The 23,199-nt window shown below is 40.9% G+C and overlaps 1 protein-coding gene across 1 annotated transcript; it reads left to right on the forward strand.

Annotated features, from left to right (window-relative positions):
- Nucleotides 1-1,950: 1,950 nt before the first annotated feature.
- On the forward strand, nucleotides 1,951-22,197 carry EXOG (exo/endonuclease G). Its single transcript, XM_084203299.1, has 6 exons — nucleotides 1,951-2,102; nucleotides 3,225-3,374; nucleotides 4,956-5,095; nucleotides 6,825-6,901; nucleotides 9,916-10,030; nucleotides 20,772-22,197. Exons 1-6 carry the CDS (start codon nucleotides 1,955-1,957, stop codon nucleotides 21,231-21,233), a joined length of 1,092 nt encoding a protein of 363 aa, XP_084059425.1. The 5' UTR covers nucleotides 1,951-1,954; the 3' UTR covers nucleotides 21,234-22,197.
- The last annotated feature ends 1,002 nt before the right edge of the window (nucleotides 22,198-23,199 follow it).

A 23,199-nucleotide genomic window follows, 5' to 3' on the forward strand; every position in this document is an offset into this window, starting at 1 on the left:
CAGCTGGAGGATTTCCTTCTTCATAGATGAGTGTTTTTAGTGTTTCAATGGCATTTCTGCTATCCAAAATCCCTAAAAAGTCCCTGCAGAGGCATAGCTGAAGCCTGCCTTTTCTACCCACCACTTGCAAACAGTTCCAAAGAGAAGTGGCACAGAATCATAGAATGGTTTGGGTTGGAAGAGACTTTAAAGATCATCCAGTTCCAACTCCCCTGCTAAGGGACACCTTCCACTAGACCAGGTTGCTCCAAGCCCCACCCAGCCTGGCCTTGAACACCTTCAGAGATGAGACATCCACGACATCCATCCACAACATCTCTGTTCCAGTACTACTACTATTATTATTATTATTATTATTATTATTATTATTATTATTATTATTCATTTCCCTTTTGAGTGTGTTGCCTCCTGTAGCACTGTGGTAACACTGCTTATCACTCCTAGCAAAGAACTGTTCACACAGGGCAATATGTGCATGTGAAGCTGTATCAAGGCAGTCCAGCAATGTAGCTGCAACTGCCAGAAGCCAAAGGCAGGGGAACTTGACCAGGAAAAAGATTAAAATTAAAAAAAAAAAGCCTGAGTTCCCTGTACTCACAGCACCACACTGAGGTCTGTAATCCTCACATGAGGTATGAAGTTCCCCTCAGCCACACATTGAAGCATGGCCAGACCTCTCCAGGAAAGCTGCCTGCTGTAAAGTGATGGTGTGGCCAAGAAATCCTTATATTCTGGTGTTTTCCATTGCTAAACCAATCCTATTTTTCAGAAAATTGCCTCTGGCTTGGTGCTGGGTTGAAAATGCTTAGTTTGGGTGGATATGAGGCAAATATGAACATTATCAGGCATTTGGAAGGGAAAAATAGTAATAATCAGGCTGGTGGTTTTCCTGAAAAGAAGCCCAATGTAACATCACCCTATATTGACTAAAGCCAACCCCATACCAGTCTTCAGCCTGGAGAGGATCTTCTGGTGACCTTCCAGTACCTAAAGGGGACTTTTAAGGAAGATAAGGACAAAATTTTAACAAGGGCTGTTGAGACAGGACAAGGAGGAATGGTTTAAAACCAAAAGAGGGTTGAAGTAAATTAGATAAAAGGAAGAAATGTTTTACAATGAGGGTGGTGAGGTAGGTGGCACAGAGAGGTGGTGATGCCCCATTTCTGGGAACATTCAAGGTCAGGCTGGATGGGGCTCTGAGCAACCTGGTCCGGTTGAAAATGTCCCTGGTCATTGCAGAAGGGTTGGACTATCACAGAATCACTGAATTGTCTGGGCTGGAAGGATCCTCTGGAGATCACCCAGTCCAACCCTCCTGCCAAGGCCGCATCACCTGGAGCAGGGGATACAGGAATGTGTCCAGGTGGGTTTGGAATGTCTCCAGAGAGGGAAAACTGTGACCTCCCTGTTCCGGTGCTCTGCCACCCTCGGTGTAAAGAAGTTCTTCCTCATGTTGGGGTGAAACTTTTACTTCGTGGCCATTGCTCCTCATCCGGTGGCTGGGCATCACTGAAAAGTGTCCAGCACGGTCCTCTTGGCACCCACCTTTGAGATACTTAAATGTATTAATGAGATCTTCTCTCAGTCTTCTCTAGACTGAACACACCCAGCTCCCGCAGTCTCTCCTCGTAAGGGAGGTGATCTTCTCCAGCTAAAGACTTTACAGCTCCTTTTTGACCCAAACCATTCTATGTTCCTATGATTCAGTGATCCTCTGCGCTTGGAGCCCGGGCTGGATGGGGGCAGTTTAGCCACTAGAGTCCCTGTATCCCCGTTTAGGAACTCACTTTATTTTTCCGCAGCCATCGGGGAAGCCCCGCCGGCCTCAGCCCCTCACGCGGTGTCCCCGCACGGAGGCGACGCCGCCATGGGCCCTCAGGGCTGTGCCGTGAGGGGGCGCTGCGGGGCCGCGCCCGCCCCTTCCCTTTCCTTCCCTTCCCTTCCCGCCGCCGCCATGGCGGCCTTGCCCCGCCACCGCCGCTTCCTCGGCGGCTTCGTCTGCGGGGCCGCGGCCGGGGCTGCTGCGTCCTGCTGGGCTACATGGCGGCTCCTCCGCAGCCAGAGCCAGCCGGAGCCGGGCCCCGGGCGGGACCCAGCACAGGGTAAGAGCCGCGGGCGGGCGAGGCGGGAGCGGCCGGTTCAGCGCGGTCCCGGGTCCCGGAGCCCCGCTCCCCACAGCCGCTTTTGTCCCTGAACTCTCTCCTTCCCCTCAGAAGCGCCTTTTCCCTCCTTGCCCCATTCTCGGAATGCCCAAATACTGCCGGGAGGCCGTGGGGTTCCCCTAGTGCCTGCGGCGGGCTGAGTGGGGAGGAGGTTGTCTGGGGATGCTGGGCTGTAGCTTGTCATTAACAGCGCTTCCCTTTGCACCTGCTCACGGCGGAGTGTTGGCGGCAGGAGAGGAATGCATATTCAGTTTTAAACACACAATTCGGGTCAGACCATCGCTAAATTTCAGCTGTTGCTGCCCTGAGCTGAGGCTCGTTTATCAGGTCTGGGGTCTGGTGGGGCTCAGGTGTGGGGAGAGGTGTTTGGGGCACCTGAGGGAGTGAATGGTTTTCTCTACAGCTTCAAGGCTTTAAAAGTACCGGATGATTATTGGAAAGGAGAGGAAGAATGGCTCTAAAAACATGAGTTGCTGTTGGACAGATGGCTGGAGAATGAGCAAGACAGTAAGATGGATGTAAATATTCCTCCATGAGAAAAAAAAATGTTGCTTGAAAAAATAGTGAAAATTCAGCGAAACTTTCATTCATTGAGCAGAGTAAAAGCGTTCCCAGAGAGGGCAGGACTTGCTTGTGCCCACCTTGTAAATCTCAGTTTGTGAGGAATTTGAATTTCAGCTCCAAAGGGTGAAATGTATGTTTTGGTCACTTGTGTCTGTAACTCCTTGTTGCCTGATTTGTCCCTATACATTTGAGAGCTTTCCTTCTGTAGAAAGAAAATATCTCATAGCTTTTCTTCTGCCTTTTGTAGTCATTAGAGTAGATAGATGACTTAGTCCTAGAGCTAAGATCCTCATGTTAAAACATGATGAGAACCACAACTATTTTGGCAGATGAGAGTTTCACTGGATAGCTCTCAATATATTTTAGGTCCTAATTATGGCTGTAACCTCAAGTAATTCCCTATGCAGTAGGTTTAAACCCACTGAGATGGTATTTTTTACTGTCCTGTTAATGATCACATTTCATCTTTGGATGGTTTTCTGTTTATTTTTTCCTTAGAACCAATAGAAGAGGCTGTGCTGGAAAGATACGGATTTCCTGAGGCTGGAACAGAGACCAGATGTTACACAAATCATGCACTGTCTTATGACCAGGCAAAACGGGTGCCTAGATGGGTGATTGAACACATTTCAAAACAAAAGATGCTGGGTATGTAGGTGTTTATTTGTTGTAGTAATAAGTAGACAGGACTCAGTTTCTTCATGCAGAAAAGCCAATTTTTAATGTTACAGCTCATTTTTATACAGTTTTCAAGACCTGGTGTATAACTGTAATTGGTTCATAACTTTCTTGCCACTCAGTTCATTGGTTAGTAAATGGCATTTTACATGTCCATCAAATTTCTCTCTTCCTGTATAGTTTGCATATTTTGTTCACTGATTCTCATGGGATAGACTTTATGTTTTTGCAGGTGTGAAGGGTTCTGTTACCAGAATAGATTGTTGTGCTAACTGACTTTCATTCTTATGGTGTTTTCACATGGGAAGTTACAAGCTAACTGCTAGAGTAGCAGGGCCTAAACCATATTTTTAAAGGGATTTCTTTTATAATATCTCTGCCTGTATGCAACATTTATCTCCTTACATTTGTGGTGATCTGAATGACCTTTGCTGCTCACAGAAGGTGGACCCTGGAGCAGTCAGGGAGAAAAGTCCTGTAGTGATCTCAAGGAGGGAAGTTCAACTTGAGTTTTTATAACAGGAATGGAGAGAAGATGAAACAATGAAAATTAACCTTTCCTTACTTGATTTGGATCTGCAAAGTTGCTCAAGTGCATAAAAATGGTTTCTGCTTCCTTAGCAGTGGAGTTAGTTCTGAGGTCCAATTTAAGTCAGTGGAGTCAATGCCAGTGGTAGGCAGAGCTTTTAATGTACAGATCTTAGAGATTTGCTCAGAATGGGAGGAGAATGTCCATTTGTGAGATAAAAACTGAGCAAAGGGCATCAATTCTTCAGAGCTAGATTGGGCATTAGCTCCTCACTGCAGCCATTATTTACTCTGATACAGTTCTCATACTCTTTTCCTGTTCTTTATGCAAGACAGAGGCTCAGTGAATTTTTGGTGTCAGTGGTGAATGAAATATGAGTGGTATACAGTCATTGTAAATTAAGTTTATAGCATTAGTTCAGTTTTTATAAGGCAGATTATTAGTAATGGAGGTAACCATGTAATTGTAAAATGCTTTATGAAAGCAATAGCCCTCTAAATGTATATAAATCACTGTCTTCAAATTACCTTTGAAAATTAAAAGCAAGATCTTGAAAACATTATGACCAACTCTTAAGTAGCATCATTGATTCCACTTCTTTCTGAGAAGAAAACAGGCTTATTTCAAGTGGGCCTTAACAGCTGAATTGTTAAAATGTTTTCCAGATAATCAGATACAACTAACTTCAAGTTGAAATTAAACATCTTGAGGCATTCAATTCTGATTTATGTCTGTAGCTACTTGATTTGAGGTTTGAGGCAGACCTGTTTTGTTGGGGGAAGACTGAATAGTCATGGTGCAATAAAACCCCATCTATTTTATTGGTAAGAACTTAAATATTTAACACACATGGCAGAAAGAAATTAACATTACCTGTAAATGAGATGTACAGAATTCAGATTAATGTACTGAATCCTTAAGCATGGGTCATCTGGCAAGATATGGCAGAATTAGATCTTTTTGTCTTGTGATTTTGATGGTTTCATGATAATCTGACCATTTAATAATGTGTTTTTATTCAGGTGATGCAGATCGAAGGCACTGTAAATTCAGACCAGACCCTAACATCCCTCTGATGTTCAGTGCTGCCAATGAAGACTACCTTGGCAGTGGATGGTCACGAGGACACATGGCACCAGCAGGAGATAACAAATTTTCAACAGTAGGACTTTTTCCTCCCATCTTTTTAATTTGTGTTTATCAGTTGGAAAGGGTCAAAAGACCCTTAGAAGTAATGTGCAATGTTCCCAGGTGTTTGTTTCTAGGTGGAGCATGATGTCATTATTGATGCACAGAGCTGGATTTGGAGTTACAAGGTCTGTTCCTGACTGAGCAGTGTAGGATGCTCTCCCAGTGTGCTTCAGGCATCTAAATCAGGTGCATGCTCTGGTGACATACCTCTCTTCATTAAATCACACCTACATCAGCTTGTTTGGCAGAGATGATGTCTTGAACAGTGTGGTGTTAAGCAAGTGTTCTCAGCCTCTTGCATGTCACTTTTTCGACATGTAAAATGAAGATAACCTTCACCAAGAAAACCCTGCAAGTCTTCAAAGCTCAGTTAAAGGGAGACAGGGACAATGATATCATTGTGGCCAGCAGCTGCTGAGATATTTAAGGCTAGATTGAGCAAAGCAAAGATGCTGTTAAGTACTGTTCTGTATTGGCAAGGGGATTGCCTGGATGATTTAAAAGGCTTTTTCCTTCCTTGCAATGTGTATGAGGTAAATTAGACCCTTTTGCCATAGTTCTTTCAGTCTATAAAATGTCTTCACCTGCCATTTATTCAGGCTGTAAAAGAAGCATGCCTTAATGCCTTGGCTGACTCACAAAGCAGCTTTGAATTTATTGGATCCTCATGTGAAATGTGCCTAATGCAGCAATTTGTTAATTAAGAAGCAGTTTGAATTTGTATTTCTCCAGGCAGATAGTATTCAAGTGGGGTGGAGTGACAGCACAGTGGCATGTGGTAAATGAAAGAATCAGTAGTTTTATTTTTATTGGAAATGTCTTTGTTGTGATTTATTTGTGATATCTGGGGTATTTTTGCTGGTGAGCTCCCTGTGCACAGAGATCCTGGACCTGGTTTGAAATGCAGTGAGATGATACAGTCTTTCAGATATAGGATTATAAAAATTTATTTTCACAGTCTAATTAGTGGACGTAGTTTCCTCATTATCCTAAATAGTTCTGTCAGTCCCATCACTTTGCAGTAGTAGTATGTGAAAAATACAGGACCTGTGAAAATTCTAGAGTAAGATCTTGGAATTTTTTCTTTCTGTATTTCCCTGTATATGTGTAGTGATTTATCACCAGGTCCTTCACCTCTGGAGGTATGTGAGCTTCTGTTCAGAGATGTTTATGACACTTCTACAAGATGAAATTAAGCAGATATATGGATGTTTGACCATTATGGTCTCATAAATCATTTCATTGCCTGTACATTATATATGTGTAATATATTGATGAGTATATCTAATAAAACTTTTTCTTGTAAAAGAAAGAAAAAGTTAGCCATTAAGCAGTCAAATAAATGAAAAGCATGCTTTAAAGTGTCCTTCACTTTCAAAATGAAAAATGACTAGTTGCTTTCAAAGACATTACCAAACTGACACTGGGTGATAGTAATGCCTGTGCCTCTAGAGTTGGGCATTCTCATGCCGTTTCTGCCAGGAAAAAAAAGTAGATAACTTTGCAAGGTTTCACCTCAGTTGTGCACCTCTTAATCATAAATAATTTTGTAGGTCTTCTGACTTAGGTTTTTCTGATTTTCTGTGTTAAAAGTTGTTAAAACTAAACTAGAAATGGGATTCTGATCCACAAACTGCTAAAACGTGTCTTCAGCTCATGATTGTTTCAGTGAAATTACAGTATTTTCTTTCTCTGTGCAGAGAGCTATGGCTGAAACGTTTTATCTGTCTAACATTGTGCCTCAGAATTATGAAAATAATGCTGGGTTTTGGAACAGGTGAGAAATTACTTGTAAGTAAACAAAGTGAAAAATACCAGGCAGCAGCATCAATCAAAAATGCTTTATTTTTAAAGGTTCTTCACATCCAAGTATTTTAGAACAGTTTTTCTGTAGAGGTCATAGGACCTTTCTCTGAAATGAAAGGCAGCTCAGTCCTCTCAGTGAAAGAACAGTGTAACAACTACTTTAGTTCTTTATTCAGTCAAACTGTTGAGGACATTTATTTAAAATTGATAGAATTATTTCTTCTGGCTGATAAAAAGTACCAGGCTTAACTGTCCTTAAGGAAGTTCCAGCAGAAGCAAGGAGAGGGTTTAGGTCTTCCTCAAAGAAGCACTTGCAGTGTGAGAGTATTTCCATGTCTGCGTGTGGATGTTGGTTCCCTTTGAATTGCAGAACTGAGTGCTCCCCACTGAGCCATCACTCTTCAGGTCTGAGGTGTTCCTTCAGGTCCTGGCTCCCAAGGAGCAGTCAGGCAGGGTTTCTGTCACTTGTGAGTGCTGACTGGATTGACTTTGAGGTGGAGTGGTTGATAAATTTAAACTTACTTCATGTAAGATTTTTGTTCTTCCCTTCCTCTGAGCAGAGAACATAGTAAAAGTAGCCTTCATCCAGTGCTTCTTGCATAGGACTAAGAGAATGTGAAGGCTCAGGAACAGGGGGGAAAATGATAGATTTCTCAAAGTTCACTCAAGGGAAGGTCAGCAAAATTATATACAGTGTTGTAATAAAAGTCCATCAAAACTGCGTCATCATTCATCTGCTCACTGCTTTCCTGTTTTACAGGAATGTGTAAAAAATCAGATGAGCCTTTCAGTAAGGTTATACTGTTTTATAGACAAATAAAATGCCATAACATTTTAAGAGGGTTTTTTTCTTTTTTAATAACTCAAGTATTTGAGCATAAATTTTCCTTATACCAAAGCTCGGCATTTGTATGAATTCAAGGTAGGGAAACCCTCTTTGTTTCCCTTAAGGAGGATCTCTGCCTAATTAGGAAATCATGGGGAGTGTTTGAAAGTTTCCTCTGGCACTATCAACCCTGCAATTTAAGCAATTATTGCCACTTTTTCCCAACCCCAGCACCCTGTTCCAAGAATTTAAATTCATGAAAAAGACAATAATGCCACTTTTTTTTGTTAAGTCATTTCATTAATAATAAATATTTTTAAGTATACTGTATTTCACATGTCTTGCATCCTTTCCTAGCTTCAATAGTCTCTTCCTTTCTCTTGTTTTAATTGCTTGCTTCTTGACTTATTTTCTGAGGTGCAGGCAGACAATGCAGCTTAGTCAGTAGAAGTGTCTTTTATTTTCTAAAGTGGTGTTTGCCCTCCTGCCTTGTGTTTTTGCTGGTTTCCCATTTCCAGCTTTGGTAATAGCCTGACTGTGGTGAGTCAGTTTCATTTGCTAGCCTAGTTAAAAACTGATTCTCATTTTGTTTTGCTTGGTTATGTTTTTGCTATATTAGAAAATTGGATCAACTCATGAGATGAGTTCTAGAGCCAGCATGGAAGATGGATTAGGAGTGGTCAGCTGGGACAGATAAAGGGAAGAGTAGGAAAGGGGAGAGCAGGACTACAAACATCCAGCAAGCTGTTAATAGTAAACTGCTGGACTGGCTCTGTGGTATGCTCCAACTCTACCTTAGTATTCCTCATTCTTTTTCAAATGATATTTGAGTGTCATGGTTTTGATTTCATGGTCACTGTAATCTGACCTCTGACCCTCCTGCCACCAAAAGCAGTTTGCTCCCTAACTGCATTTATTCCCATTCTTTCCAGGTGGTGTTTGTATTTCCTTACCATGAGACAGCCTGAGGAGCTGGGCTGCTTGGGAGCAAAGCTGGTGACAGTAGGAAAAGAATTCATTTGTAGTCAATGCTTCAGTGTAGCACGTGAAGAAAATGCTCATTCTTGCTCATTCTCATTTGTGTGGCTCATTCTTGCTGATTTAACTCACTAACCCAGCACAAAAAAAACCAAAAAATACTGGTTTTGTTCAGAGTTGACAGATAAGGAATATTGAAGTGGCCCAAGGGAAAGGTGTGAGGAGCAGGAATTAGAGAAGGGGGTGAAACCTCCCCATTTCAGAGGCAGCCTGATTAGCTGGGATAATCTGTTCTATACTCTGTCCATTTGTGTGAAATGCAACTCACCTTTGTAGAGGACCAATGCTTGCTCACTGTATCTGATTTCTTTAACAGTTGGGCTGTTAAATCAAAAATGTGCTATATTCATAGAATTATAGAATTATTTGGATTGGAAGGAACCTTAAATATCACCTATTTCCAACCCCACTGCCATGGGCAGTGACACCTTCCTCTAGATGAGATTCTCAAAGCCCATCCAACCTAGCCTTGTTAATCTTTTGTTTTCTGTAAAGTAGGTGTGATCCAGGAACCTTCTTATTTGAGAAATGTTATATGCTGTAAACTGAATCAGTTTAAAAAGCAAAAATATGGTAGTGTTTCTGGAGTTACTACTTTATTAGGGAACAGCTTTATATCTATAAAGAAAACCAGTAGAATTAGTGGAAATAGCAAACAGAAACTTGAACTACAGAAAGAACTGTGTTGCAGGACTTTGATTCCTTGGGGATAAACACACAAATCCAATAATATGATAAAACCTTTCAAAGTAAAAATGCTTCAGCTTGCTGCTTAGAACAATTCTATTTTTCCAATCCCAAGTGACCACCAACAGTATATTTCTAGTGTCAGGTGTGGGTGTAAGTAGAGAACTCAGCTATTCAGACATGTGCTAAGGCTGCAGAAACCATTTTCGGATGTGTACAGTAACACATGTCTATCTGTAAATAAATGAACCTTATTTACAGAGGACAAATGGGAAGCAGGACTTGGGCCTACATTTTACCTATTTTGGCTTGTGAATCACTCAGATGAATCTGGACAAATGCTCCCTGTCAGTAGTTCACCCTTCCCTTTATAGTGTCTCTCAAAGATTAAATCTTCCTAGCTGACTTTTCCCTATCTGACAAATGTGTTCCAGAATGGAAATGTACTGTCGGGAACTGACTGAGAGATTTGAAGATGTTTGGGTTGTTTCTGGACCTCTTACCTTGCCTCAAACAGATGGTGATGGAAAGAAGTGTGTTACTTATCAGGTATGTATACATGTTGCTGGGATAATAGTGCAGGAGTGTTTATTTATTTAAAATAGTTATCATGACAGAACAAAAGTTGGGCATCTTAGTACAGGAAAAATGTGTAAAATGTGCAATAGTTGTTGGGACAAGATTAGCAGAAGCATTACATCTTGCCTGTACCTAAAAAAGCATAATTTAAAAATAATTTGTCTATTTACAGAGACCTATTTCATTTCCACAGTCAGCAGTAGAACTGTTTATCCAGTCAGAATCAGTGGGGTTTGCTAATGCACAGGCATCTATATAATAAATTTCTTCATGTGCTTCAGAAACAGTGGAATGCAGAGGTAGGATGGGTCTCTCAAAACTCTGTAGGGTATTGGAGTGTCAGTGCTCTGTTAATTTCACAAGCAGCTGTTTGCTGCTACACCTGAGGCATTACTTGGATTGAGGCCTTGCAGTTGAGATTCTGAGCATGCCAGAGCCACTTGGAAGACTTCACTCAAGTGCAGTGTCAATGGTACTGATACTCCCCTTCTTTTAGTTCCCTATTTTTATTACCTGCTTAAAATACTCTGAAGGTTTATCTTGCATAATCTGTAGAAACCATCACTGACAGGCAGATGGGACAGGCTGTGAAGGTGAGAGGTGAATTTATTGTTGCTCACCCAGACTTACTCTTAGTAGGATTGTGTTTAGACATCTGTAGGGTTTGAGCATGGTAAGTGACTCAAGGGAGTGTTACTTCTGCTCCCACTGCAATGAGGTATTATTGCTATGTGCAGTTGCAGATGAAAGCTGGAATAATGCAAATAATAAATGCTGCATTTTGCACCTCTTGAAAGAAACACTTTTCCTTGAAAATATGTAGTTGTATCAACTGCAACTTCAGCTTGTGAGCAATTCAGCTTCCAACCAGCTCCTTCTCTGAGGAGCAATGGATGAGCTTGCTGAAACAACCCCCTATTTCACAGGGATGTGAGAGACACAAAAGGGAGAGATGTTCAGCTCCCAGCACTGGTTTGTTTAGCAGTAAGAGTTAGGCACTATTTCTCCTGTGTATAAATACACAGCTGATTTCCTTTTGATTGAACTTGGAACTCGGTCGTGATAGAATATGATTTTTCCCATTTGCTTTTACCTTTTTGCTTCTTGAGAAACTGTCTCTTATGTCCCCAGCCACACATGTCAAACCTTAACTTTCACAAAATCATAGTTTTGGATTTGGGTTTGCTATTTTTGGGGGGAGTTAAGCATATGAAAGTGCAGTAGTAATAATTTAGCTTCTTTATGTTTAGCGGCAGTTCCAAACTTCAGCTCTCACCACATCTTTGTGAGGGGTGTGCAGACTGTGCTCCACATTTTTCAAGTGGATAAGTAAGCCATGGTTAAGGGGTATGACCAGTGCCAGATGATAAATTAGTGGCAAAGCCAGCTTTAGATTGGCAGTCATCCTGTGCCACCCATGGGTGCTCATTTCACCATTGCCCTTTCTACTTTCCAGGCCTTCCTCTGCCTTTCTTTTGTCTGCAAGCCCTGATGACTGTCAGATCCTGCCCCAAAATGCTTGATAATCCAGTGCAATACAAAACCATTCTGGGTTTGCTGGGCTAGTTTTGTACTGCTGTAGGAAGATTGAGGCAGCACAGAGTAGTCCAGTGCTTCCTGGTGACAGCATGAGATATGTCCAGAAGCACACAGCTGGGAGCAGGAGGGAGATGTTCTCTCTCACCAATCTTCAGCTGAGCATTTGGCTTCCTGTCACTCAGAAGGGTACAGAGTTCTCCAGGCTTACACACGGCTTGCTGGGATTTGCTTCCTTGTAGCTGTCAGGATATTGCATTTATTTTTCTTCCTTAAAAAATATATTCATCTTACATAGCAAAGAATTAAAAACCCTGAGCTGACTTGAGCATTTTGTAAGTGGAAATCATTTCCAGGAAGAAGTTAAATCATCTGTCAACTCCATGTATCAATGGCTTCACTTTAATCTTGCTCATCTTTCTCTCATTCTTCTCTAGAGAAAGTGTTTACTTAGAAGAGGAAGATTGCATTTTTTGAAAAATGATTGTCATTCTCAGTCTTGGTTTTGAAATGTAAATTTTAGTATTCCACAGGTAAAAATCAGAGCAGACACTGCATCTTACTGACTTTATTCAAAATAACTTGATACCTGGATACTGTGATGAAATAATAGTGGCACAAAATGCCCACACTGTAATGCTTGTGATCTCATTCAGTTCTTGTCTTTTGTCTTCATCATCTTTGGGTTTGATGACAACACAGATATTTTAGGAATGTTTTACCAGTTTTGGTCTTACTAAGAACTGAAGTTTAGTATGGGATTGAAAATGGTGAAGTGATGGTGTTCCTGTTGGTGTGTCACCACTTTTTCACATTCATAAATCCTTTTACTCAGCTTCCTACAGCGAGATTCATTATGTAAATTGGTTTTCATTTAAGTACAGATAATGCTGTCTCCAGGTGGGAAAAGTAAAATAATGATTTTGTGGGTTTTTTGTTTGTTTGTTTAAAATGTTAAGCTGTTTGGTTTAAGTCCTCTAAATAAGTACAGGCAGAGAATGTTGGGGTTCTTTTATTTTCAAATTTTTTCATGGCTTAAGTTTTTGTGCTTTGCATTGCAGTTGTACTTTGAGGAGGGAAACTTCAGAGTAGAGGGGTGTGTTGGGTTTGTTTGTTTGTTTTTCTTTTATCAACACATACACTTAGACGAGGAAGCACAACGTGTCAAAGCACTGAAGAGTAGTTCTTTTCAAACAGACACCTTGGATATAATTGCAGTCATTGCCATTGATTTTGGTAGTCTGGGATTCTGCCCCTTAAGGAAGAACAGTAATGGTTGTGAAGGGAAGGTATCTCTTAGCTATCTTTCAGAGTGAACTCAGCAGAGTTCACACAAATGACTTCAGAAAGGGGTTGTAGTCCTCATTGTTTGGGCATGAGAAGCTGATGTGAGAAGATGTCCTTTCCTTTGTCCGTGCTGTTCAAGGAGAAGTGCTGCAGTACACATGAGAGTGCTGAAACTCACAACCTGTAATCTGCCAATGCCACTCTTAAGGCTCAGCTCCTCTCTAATGTTTTTGCTCTCTCAGACAGAGCTGTGAAAAGAAAAAAAAAACACTGAAGTGCTACAGTGAATGTGTCTGCATTGATTTGTTTCAGATCCTCTCTTCAATCTTAGTTGCCTTGTTTTTGGCTAAAGAAATGGTGAAATATGTATCTGTGGTTTTACATGCTGGTGTTTTTCTCATCAGGCATCCAAAAAGGTTATTTTTAGATCACTATAGAGGAGAAACAGAGCATTGGTCATGGCTTTGTTCCCAGTTCCTGCTTGGACTCTGGTACCATTTGCTCTTTAATTCCTGAAAGGGAATTAACCTTGAACTCCTTAGATGCCAGCATTGTTCTGTCTATTGGCTTAACTTGTGATATCCTCAGATATGTTCTGTCATTTCATCTGTCTCCAGTGGAGATTTTTATTGCAAAGAGGAGATTGATGATTGTGCTTGGTATCTGAAAAATGTATTTTGAGAATATATGTAGAATAGAATGCCAACAGGAAAAATCTGTTCTGTGTCATTGGAGAGGCAGATGCAGGTTTTTCATCTTTGTCCAGATCAAATCAAAATGACATTGTCTTGTTTTATATATTATTGCTATCCAGTGACTATCACTTTAGTGATTTTCCTCTGTCAGCAGATTTGGAGTTTTGAATACAAATTTTACAATAATTAACTACATCATGCTCAGTGCTCCACCCTCCCCATTCCCAAGGCCATGCTAGTGAATGCTAGTTTAAGAAGAATTAACTGTGGCTGGCAATTGAAAATGCAGTTTAGATAATGTTTTCTTTGTTGTTTGAAAAAGACATTTTAATCTACTTTTTACTGGTACACGAGGTTTATACTGGAATCGTGTTTGTTGTTTAATATTCTAAATTTGATCACCAGGCTGGGCCAGAGAGGCACAATAATCATTCCAGAAGGTACAGTTGTCATCTCTGTCTGTGACAAATGACTGGAAACAAACTGGGAAACAAATTGCACTCTCAAATATGAGATGGTACTGCATGGTTTTACCCAGTTAAGTTGCAGAAGTAGTAGAGGTTGTCTTCTACTGAGAGACTATAGGGGAAGGAATGCTTGTTAAGGGAGGAGTAAGCCTGGGAACTATTCCTTGTTTGTTGTCTGCTCCAAGTGGTCCCAAGGCTACAGAGATTCCGACTGGATGCGGGTCCATTGTAAATGTCCCATAAACTTTATGCAAAGGGTTCAGTCTTAGATCAGCTGGTGTAAACCACCAGAGCTCTGTCAGCCCTAAATTTAGATGTGAGGTACAAATGAATGGAATGGACACTGAGTTAAGGTGGGAGAAGAGACACTGAAGGTGTAGGAGAGATTATTTGGAATTGCTTTTATTTAGCAGTGTACCCATCCTGAAGGTTATGCTTGTTACAGGAAAAGAGGTGTTAAGGACTGTGGTGGATTCTTTTTTTAAGTTAATCTAAGTGAATTCTGTGGCAGAAGTAATCTGTCATAATGTAAATACAGTTTATTACATAATTTTATATATATATATATATATATATATATATATATATACACACATACCTTCTTTATTAAAGAAAAATAAAAAGGGGTTGAGGCATCTGTCTTTTAATGTCATAACTCTGTATTCAGGAATAGGAGGTTTTTTGCCATCTCTTTTCTTTTTTCCTTCCCTTTTTAGGATTGCCAAATGATTTGGCAATAACAGTCAGACCAGCCATAACAAATTAAATTTTCCTGAAGTACTTACATTTGCATTTTGGAGTGCTTGGCTGTGCAGATTGTTACTATGATTTTTATCTGTAGTGTTTTGTGGTCTGTGTGTTGCTAGGTCTGCCTTCACACCCCTCAGTTCTTCTCAGTGCCATCTGACAGAGCTCTCTCAAATATTGGGGGAAAACACTCTTGGCAGAATCAGTGCTGCCTAACAAACCCAGAAGGAACTTGAGTGAAGGCAGTTAATGCTGTCACAATGATTGAGTAAATAAAGTTACACTGATAGTAAATGGAATGTTTTGTACTGCCAGAAAGTCTGTTTCTCTACAGAATTCAGTATCAAATTATAACAAAGCTCTGGGTTGTCAAACATGGTGTCACATCAGCAGGAATGATGTTATCTACAGATCTGATGGACCTGGTCAGTATCACTCTTGGGGAACAGGAATGATTCCTTGAATTCTGTCCACCAAGAAATGTGATGGAATTAATGTGATGTTAATTTTGCTACTGCCAGGTGGAGGGGGAACGACTCTGTCACAGGAGCTGGGTGTGCTTCTTTTCAGACAGTTCTGTTTGCAGTTCTGGCTCAGTTCTAAACTCAGGTTAGAATTTCACAGAGAGTGAAGAAACAGCTATTGAAGTGTCAAGGGAATTTCTGGAGCTGATATTTTCCAGTGTTTGATGGTGGTACTGTCTGCTGCAAGAATTCTGCAGTGTATGCTGGTGGTTAAGACATGATTGAGAGTGATTTCTGTTTGCCAGGTTCTGAGGGAGTCACGGGTAATTGACAATCTAGAGCTGGCTCTTGCTGATGAAGAGCTCCTTAGTCCCTTCTGCTCATTCTCTGTGCAGTGAATTTTCAGTTTTCGGTCACTAGGTGGCAAAATTTTACTTTTGGATTCATGAGCCCTTTCTTATTAAAATGATCTGTACCCTTGCAGAGGAAGATAATTTTTTTGCAGTCTGGGAAGTTGTAACAAGTCCAGTGTAAAATTAAAATTTGATAACAATGGTTTGTGTGTAGAATTTCCAGTAATAGTAACACTCTGTTTTCTTCTCATATAATCTCAGCTGTTCTGCCATTATACTTCTTATATTACTTTTCACTTGTTCATGGAGTTTTCTATCTCATAAACTCCAAACTGACATTTTTAGGGACTGCCTTGTAATTTATCTGATTACTCCCATGAAGGTGGCATTAGTTAATGCCAGGTGTTTAAACTTATTTTGATATTTAAGGACACCACAGGTATTATCAAATTTGCTTTCTCTGTTTTTAAAATCTGCAGTCAAGAGCAGGATTTGACCTAAAGTGGGAGGAGAGCCAAGCTTAAGACAAATCCTAATCCAGTGACTTGGCTGTGAGACTGAATTTATCAAAGCTCTGAATTCTCTCAGGTTTAAGAAATGTTCTGCCCTTATCTGTCCCTATCTGTCCCTGTGAACTCTTTAGGTTTCTTTTACAACTGCTTACCAAACACGTTTGTTGTTTTAGTGACATCAGTTCTCTGAGTGACATCTCTGAATGTCAGGAATTGCACACATTTTAATGGCCTGCCCTCATGATAGCTGTCCATGTTTAATTGGACTTTGAGAACAATAACAAATTCACACACATTTGTGGTATGTCAGTAATGATAGAAAAATAATAAACACTGCTCTGGAAATGACATTATGATAATGTTAGATTATTAAGAGATATGAGTTCAGTTAAAGAAACAAAACAAAAATGAAAGTAGCTGCAAAAATTTAGGGCAATGCACATTTTTACATTGAACTGATACAGACAGCAAAGCATCTGAAATTTTACATTGATTTCACAAATGATGATGGGAAAGAAATATATTTAATGCTATAAAAAGAAGGCTTTTAGCTTGAGTGCCTTTTTTTTTTTCATGTTGCATGAGCCTGTTGAAAATTCGGAAGATTAAGCAAAATTTTATAGCAATAGCAAAATGGGGATTTTCAATGAATTGCACAAAAATTTGCCTTGTTGGCTGTTACCAACATGGTGTGAAAGCATGTGGGACAGCAGTGATTTCAACAGGCAATTGCTGTATTTTCTTGCTTGTATTGGGGCACAAAATTCCTTTTAGAATCAGAGATGCTCTTTAAAACCTCCTGTTCTTCTCCAGCTGGGACAGAGAGCTGTTTTAGGCCTTGATTTCTAAAAGATCATCTGCTGCCTGTGGATGGACAGGCGCAAATCAAAGTCAACATCTGTGCTTGGATATTCTTGAACCATTTTCCATCCTGTTACAATAGGAGCATATGCTCTCTGCCTCTGCCAGGCAAAGCACTGAGATAAATGGGATGGTGCAGATCTGGGTAGGGATTGAGGCTGCTGAAGTTTAGGAGGAAAATCCTCTAGGTGGCAATAGGAAATGGAATTGTGGAGTTTGTTTTTTCTACCTCTTTCTTCTATTCCAAATTTCACTTTTGTAGTGTCACACTTCTTTCTCGGGGAGTTGAGCTGGTGAGGAGGCAACTCTATGGAAACATTGCTCTGCAGCTTCTCTATTTACTCCCATAAAACAGAAGAGTTTGGGATATTACAGGGAGTCATGATGGAGGTACTGTGCCATGCTCCAGAACTGCATTTCCTTTTTTAACAGAAATCATTAGGTCACACTGCAGAAATTACTGGTGATGGTGCACAAAAGTGTTAAACTGCAGAAAAAGATATTTATTCTTAGTCATGCATATTTACTCTGTCAGAGAAAACAGGCACTGCCCTTTGATGGTGTTCTCCAACAGAATTAGCTGGGGATAGAACTTTTATGCCTGAGTAAGGAAGGGACACCTGTGCACTCTGGAAATTAGGGCAACTGAAGACAGTTTTATCTGCTTTAACACTATGAACACTCAGTTATTGCTGTAGTAGTTTGCTGCTGTTCAGAGAAGTTAGTATGAATCCTGTGCACTGCTTGAATTTTATTAAAATTCTCAAAAGAGAGTTTACATGGAACTGAAATGGTACATAAATTACATACCTGACCATTACATGTATGGAGCTGAATTAAGATCCAGATTTCTCAAAAGGCCAGCCCTTCCTTCATTTTGAACTAGTCCTCTCAGTTTCTTCTCCTCTCTCTTCCTAGGTGCCCATACTGTGCATAAATGTGCATTATTTTGCATAGAATATATATATTTGCATAATATTACATAAGAACCGGGTCTGTTTTCCCTTAACACCCACTTGAGGCGTTCAGCATTTCCATCTCATACCTAACTGTTTTGTGTGCAGCTCTATTCATTCCCCAGCCTCTTTATCCACCCACTCAGCCCTCAGCCTCAATCCCCAGTTCCCTGAGCTCGCTCCACATGCATTCACCTGTTTGTTTTACATATTCCGTGTACCCCCACTAATTGGAGATCCTTGTGCAGCTCCATCTGTGTGCTCACCCTTCCTCTGGTCTTTTATGCAGCAGAGCGAGGATGCTGGGATGTGGATGTGTGTGGGAGGTGTGGAGAAGGAGGGAGCTGAGCTAAGGAGGACCTGCTACATATCCATGGATTTGTAGTGGGGAAAAGTATGCAGAGAGGCCTGGAAAAGGCAGGAATGCTGCAGGTCAGGAGATTTTTGGCCCAAGGAGATGCTGAGGGCTGGGGTTTAGCCTCACTGCTGCCCTGTCTCAAGAGGCTACTGCCCCTTCCTTCTCTTCTTCACCTTCCTCCCTGCCCTAGGAATGGGCAGGAGGTGGGATTGCAGTGCAGGCTCTGCAAGCTCCCTGCTCCAGGGGAGAAAAGGAGCCCCAGCCTACAGCCTTTGGCAGTGTCATCACTGGGTGCCTTTGGATGAACAGGGAAATATGAACTCCTTACTCTCCCCTCCAGGGATTTTCTTGGCTCCCTCCCTCTCACCCCCAGTATTTTGCAGGTACTTCCCTGCTCGAGTGCCACTAATCTCAAATAGATTAAAGCTCTCAGTGGCTCGAATGCCACTGATCTCAAATAGATTAAAGCTCCCAGCACCATTTATTTTGTAATTCAGTGTTAACTCACCAGATACAACAGTGTGTTGCTGCACTGGTTTTAGTACATTTGAGCATTACCTGTGCATCAAGTCAGTTTTGATTATTTATGGTGTTGGTCCTGGGGAGGTGTAGCTCTGGTTTCACATGCACAGAATGCTAAATGCAAAGTGCTTTGACACTCAGGAGCTCTCATTTACCTATCAACACATCTGTCATCATTGAAAGGGAGAGGAGATTTGGCATAGGGCATTTTTTCCTTAACCAGTTTCAGAGACTGTTTGATGTCTAGGCAGAGTGTTACCTGGGAGAAGGTTGGTGGCATAACCATGACAATTTCTGTAAGAAAACAAAAACCAAATAATCCAACCCCCCCTCAAAAAATCAAAACCAAATCCAACCAAACAAATAAACCCCACAACAAGAACAAACCCACCAAAACCCTCACAAAACCACACCCCCTGAAAAAACCCAGTCAAAAAAGTTTAAACTACAGCAAAACTATTAAATAGCCTAATTTAGGGCAAGGGAGGCATGTATTTTAGAACACAGTAAAGAAATCTAAGAGCATGTGTTTTCCAGAAACAGGAGTAATGTTTCTACTACATTATTGCATAAAACATGAAAAAAATTTATCAGAGTTTTCCCTTTCTCCTGAACGTACTTTGTCTGGTTTTGGTCTAACCAATAAGACTCTAGGACCACTCATTTAAAAAACTGGCAACAGAGGTAGAGGACACAAATCACTGAAAGCATTTGTAACTCAAATTTAATTAATATTGGAATAGACCAACATGAATCTTGGTTCAATAGCCACAGGCAAAATTTAATTTTAAAAATGTATTTCCATTTGCAGAAGGGCTGAATAATCAGAAAAAAGTGTGCATAGGAAGTGTTTATTATGTGATTGAGTTATACTCAATATATGAGTGGACAAGGCATGTCTGAACTGTTGACACTTTCAATTAGTGTGATAAATACCTGCTTTCCCTGAAATGGTATTTTAACTGTATCTAACAAAAACTGTCAAAAAAATCAAAAAAACAGTCAGTGTTTGCTTTCGCAGGTATTGCAAATTCTAGAAACAGCACCAAATTACTGGATTTTATATACAGAATAAAATGCCTTTGTAGTTTTTGTAAGGGATCTGCATCTTTTTCTTCCATTGCAATTAGAATAAAAGCATGGATTTGAGAAGGGTACTTACAGAAGAGTTATGCAAAACTCAGATTTTCCATGTGTGAGCCTGTTACACTCTCTTAAGATGACAGATTCAGTTCACCAATAGCAAAGAAACAAAAAAGCTTAGTTCAGTGCATGCATGAGCATAACTTCTTGAGTCCTAGAGAGATTACATTTGCCATCAGTAGGTGTATTCCCTTGGAGTTATCCCTGGCACAGGGTGGAGTGAGACTTTATACACTTTAAAGTGTGAGACTTTAACAGTCCTGATCCTCCACTCTTGGGACTCCCCTTGAATCGTGGATCCTGGTCTGAGTGACACAGGAAGAAACTCGACATGGATGAGCACTGAAGTTGGATTGTAGGGAATTTATGGAAGAAATAGGTGCATTTTCTTTGGATAGGCTTCTCTTCCAAGAGGATACTGAGTCACTGAATGTACTTTATATCTGGACCCCCTCAAAAAAAAAATGCTTACTTAGGTAAAGTAGCTTTTAAATGCTACCTGGATCTGGGTAATAGAGAGAGAAAAAAAAAGTGACAGACAGTAACTTAGAGTTGATTTGAAATGTATATTAAAACCTCCATGATTTGGAACTATCAGGTCAGGAACTTTTATTGTATAAGTTATTGTAGTTACACAGAGGAGAGCAGCTCCAGGGAGAGGGACCATGAAGATGTGGTGCTTAGGGACACGGTTTAGTGGTGGTCTTGGCAGTGCTGGATTCATGATTGCATTTGATTATTTTAAAGATCTTTTCCAAGCAAAACAATGCTATGATTTTTTTATCTGTAACAGTCCTTTCCTTTTGGCAGGTGATTGGAAAGGATGATGTGGCTGTACCATCCCACCTGTACAAGGTGATCCTGGCCAGGAGGAGCAGAACATCCTCAGAGCCCCTGGTGCTGGGGGCTTTCGTGGTGCCAAACGATCCCATAGGCTTCAGCCACCAGCTCACTGACTTCCAAGTCAGCGTTGAAGACCTGGAAAGAATGTCAGGTTTAGTTTTCTTCCCCCAGGTGGACAAGACCAAAGACGTTAAAAACATCTGTGAGGTGGATACCTGCAAACTGATGGGCTTCAAGGAATTCACTCTGTACATCACTGCCCGCAAAGTGCAGAGCGCCCGGACGCTGCGCCGGCTGGAGAAAGCCATGGCAGAGCTACAGGAGGCAGGAATTGAGCCTGATGAGTATCTCCTGAAGCTTTACAAGAAGAAGGAGGAAGAGCTGCTGCAGGAAAACCCAATAGCAGCTAGAGAGGGGAGAGGTGGCTGAGTATTCAGGAAGTTGTTTGGGTTTTTGGAAAGGGGAACTGAAGGCAGACGCGAAGACGAGGGCTCCTTGAATCATCCTTTTTTGAGCTGTGAGAACAATAAAGAAATATTTGGAAGCTAATGGGCTTGGAATAATGCTCATTCTTGTGTAACACGATGCAGACACGTGGTTTGCTGCACTGCTTAGATATGGGAAGTGTAAATGACCCTTTTGTGGCCTGAGTAGATCACTGCACCTCCAGGAAAGGCTTTGTGCTATTTTCCACCTGGCACGTCAGACTTAGGATTTGTGTGGAATCCCTTCTAGGAATATCACAAAAATAGACAGTAGACACCTTGGGAGTACAGCTGGAACGTGTTTAAATGGAATTCCGCCCACAAATCTCTCTCACTGCAGTGCTGTAGAAGCAATTGTACTTTCTGGAATATTTTGAAAATTAATTAAAAATATTTCATTTAGCACTCTTTTGTTAGAGACATGTAAGACATAATCTGGTCTTCCCTTCGTTTTATTAACCAAAACCTCTCCTGATCTTTGTGCTTTGGATACTTCAGCATGTCAGGAGCTCGCAGTTATCATTTGCAGCAAACTTACTTCATCATGTATAAGTCTGCAATTTTTTGTAAGAAAACCCCAACAGAACTAAAGTTTAATCAAGTGCCTACCAGTGTAGTGTGGGTTTTCACAAATTAATGTAAGCTTAATATTTAATTTTCACCACTAAGTTTGGATAAACATGTTTTCTGGCATATTGTTTGATCTCAGAGGTGAGCATTACTTTCTTTTTGGTTGTTGTAGTCACTGGCTTTTTTATCAACATCTGCCTTTGGACTATAAACTGCAACAAAACTTGTTCCAGTTCTTTTTCAGTGGTAACTGATGTTTTTTGGATTTGCATCTACTTGGAAAATTCAATGAATTTTTTTTTCATTGCTTTCTTACTATATTTGTGCAACTTACTGTGACTCTGACATCTTACATCTGGAAAGAAAGAATAAAATCTGGAAGTATTTAGAATTTTTTTTTTGATGGTGAGAATTGATAGACATTTGGAGTGTGTGCCATAAAAACACCTTCAGTAGTTTTCATATGAAAGAAGGGTCATGTAGTGCCTGGCTGAATGGGGCTGTTTTCATAAAGGATGAGTCAGGAGCATTATTTGGATGCTGTGAATCATCACCTGGAGGTTCTAAGAACTCTGTAGTTTCCTTCTTTGCTCAGTTGCAGTAGCCCAAAGCAGATCACTTCATAAAGCAAGCCATGGTTCCCATGACACTTTTGTGTTTGCCAAGAACATGTACTCAAAATCCAGACATTTGAATCCAGAGAAATGTCACTAGCTAAGGACATCATAAAAGCCTGCTGCTCACATGAATTAGAGAGAAGTTGTGTGAAATCCTGACAAAATGTTTGCTCATTTCGATTTTAGCCCGGAAGCGTGGTTGTAAATCCCATCAAATGTATCAAAAGTAGTAAATTGCAAAACAAGAAGCCACGTTTCCTTTGCAGAATGTGGGAGATGTTGGGAAGGGGGGGCTTGCCTAGAATAACAAAATGCCAAATTCTTCACGTGCCTCTTGGTTGTCCAGTGAGTGCTTCACCGGAGTCCAGGCAGCCTTTGAGCACTGCTGTGGTGTCACCCTTTAAAACAGGTACCTGTTCACTGCCCTTTGCATTCTCTTTTTGCCCATTATTTCAGTTATTATGGTTTTTAATTCAGCTTTTCACGTTCCTCCTCACCCTTCAGCTGAGAGGTTACAGATCTCCCCTGTGGTGCTCACACGCCCATGGATGGCTGAAGCAGAACTCAGTGCTACAGATCTGGGTCCTGCCGTAGCAAAACCTGCCTTGGGACAGTGCCAGGTGTGCACGAGGAGCTCCAGCTGTGGTGAGGAGCTCCAGGTGTATGTGACAAGCCCCAGGGGAGCATGAGGAGCTCCAGATGTGTGTGAGAAGCTCCAGGGGG

The sequence above is a fragment of the Fringilla coelebs genome, assembly GCF_963513975.1.
Source record: "Fringilla coelebs genome assembly, chromosome: 1".
Taxonomy (NCBI): domain Eukaryota; kingdom Metazoa; phylum Chordata; class Aves; order Passeriformes; family Fringillidae; genus Fringilla; species Fringilla coelebs.

Coding starts and splice junctions, on each gene's coding strand:
- EXOG (XM_084203299.1), top strand. CDS start 1,955: ATGGCGGCCTTGCCCCGCCACCGCCGCTTCCTCGGCGGCTTCGTCTGC. Junction 3,375..4,955: donor TTCAAAACAAAAGATGCTGG/GTATGTAGGTGT, acceptor GTTTTTATTCAG/GTGATGCAGATCGAAGGCAC. Junction 6,902..9,915: donor AATGCTGGGTTTTGGAACAG/GTGAGAAATTAC, acceptor AATGTGTTCCAG/AATGGAAATGTACTGTCGGG.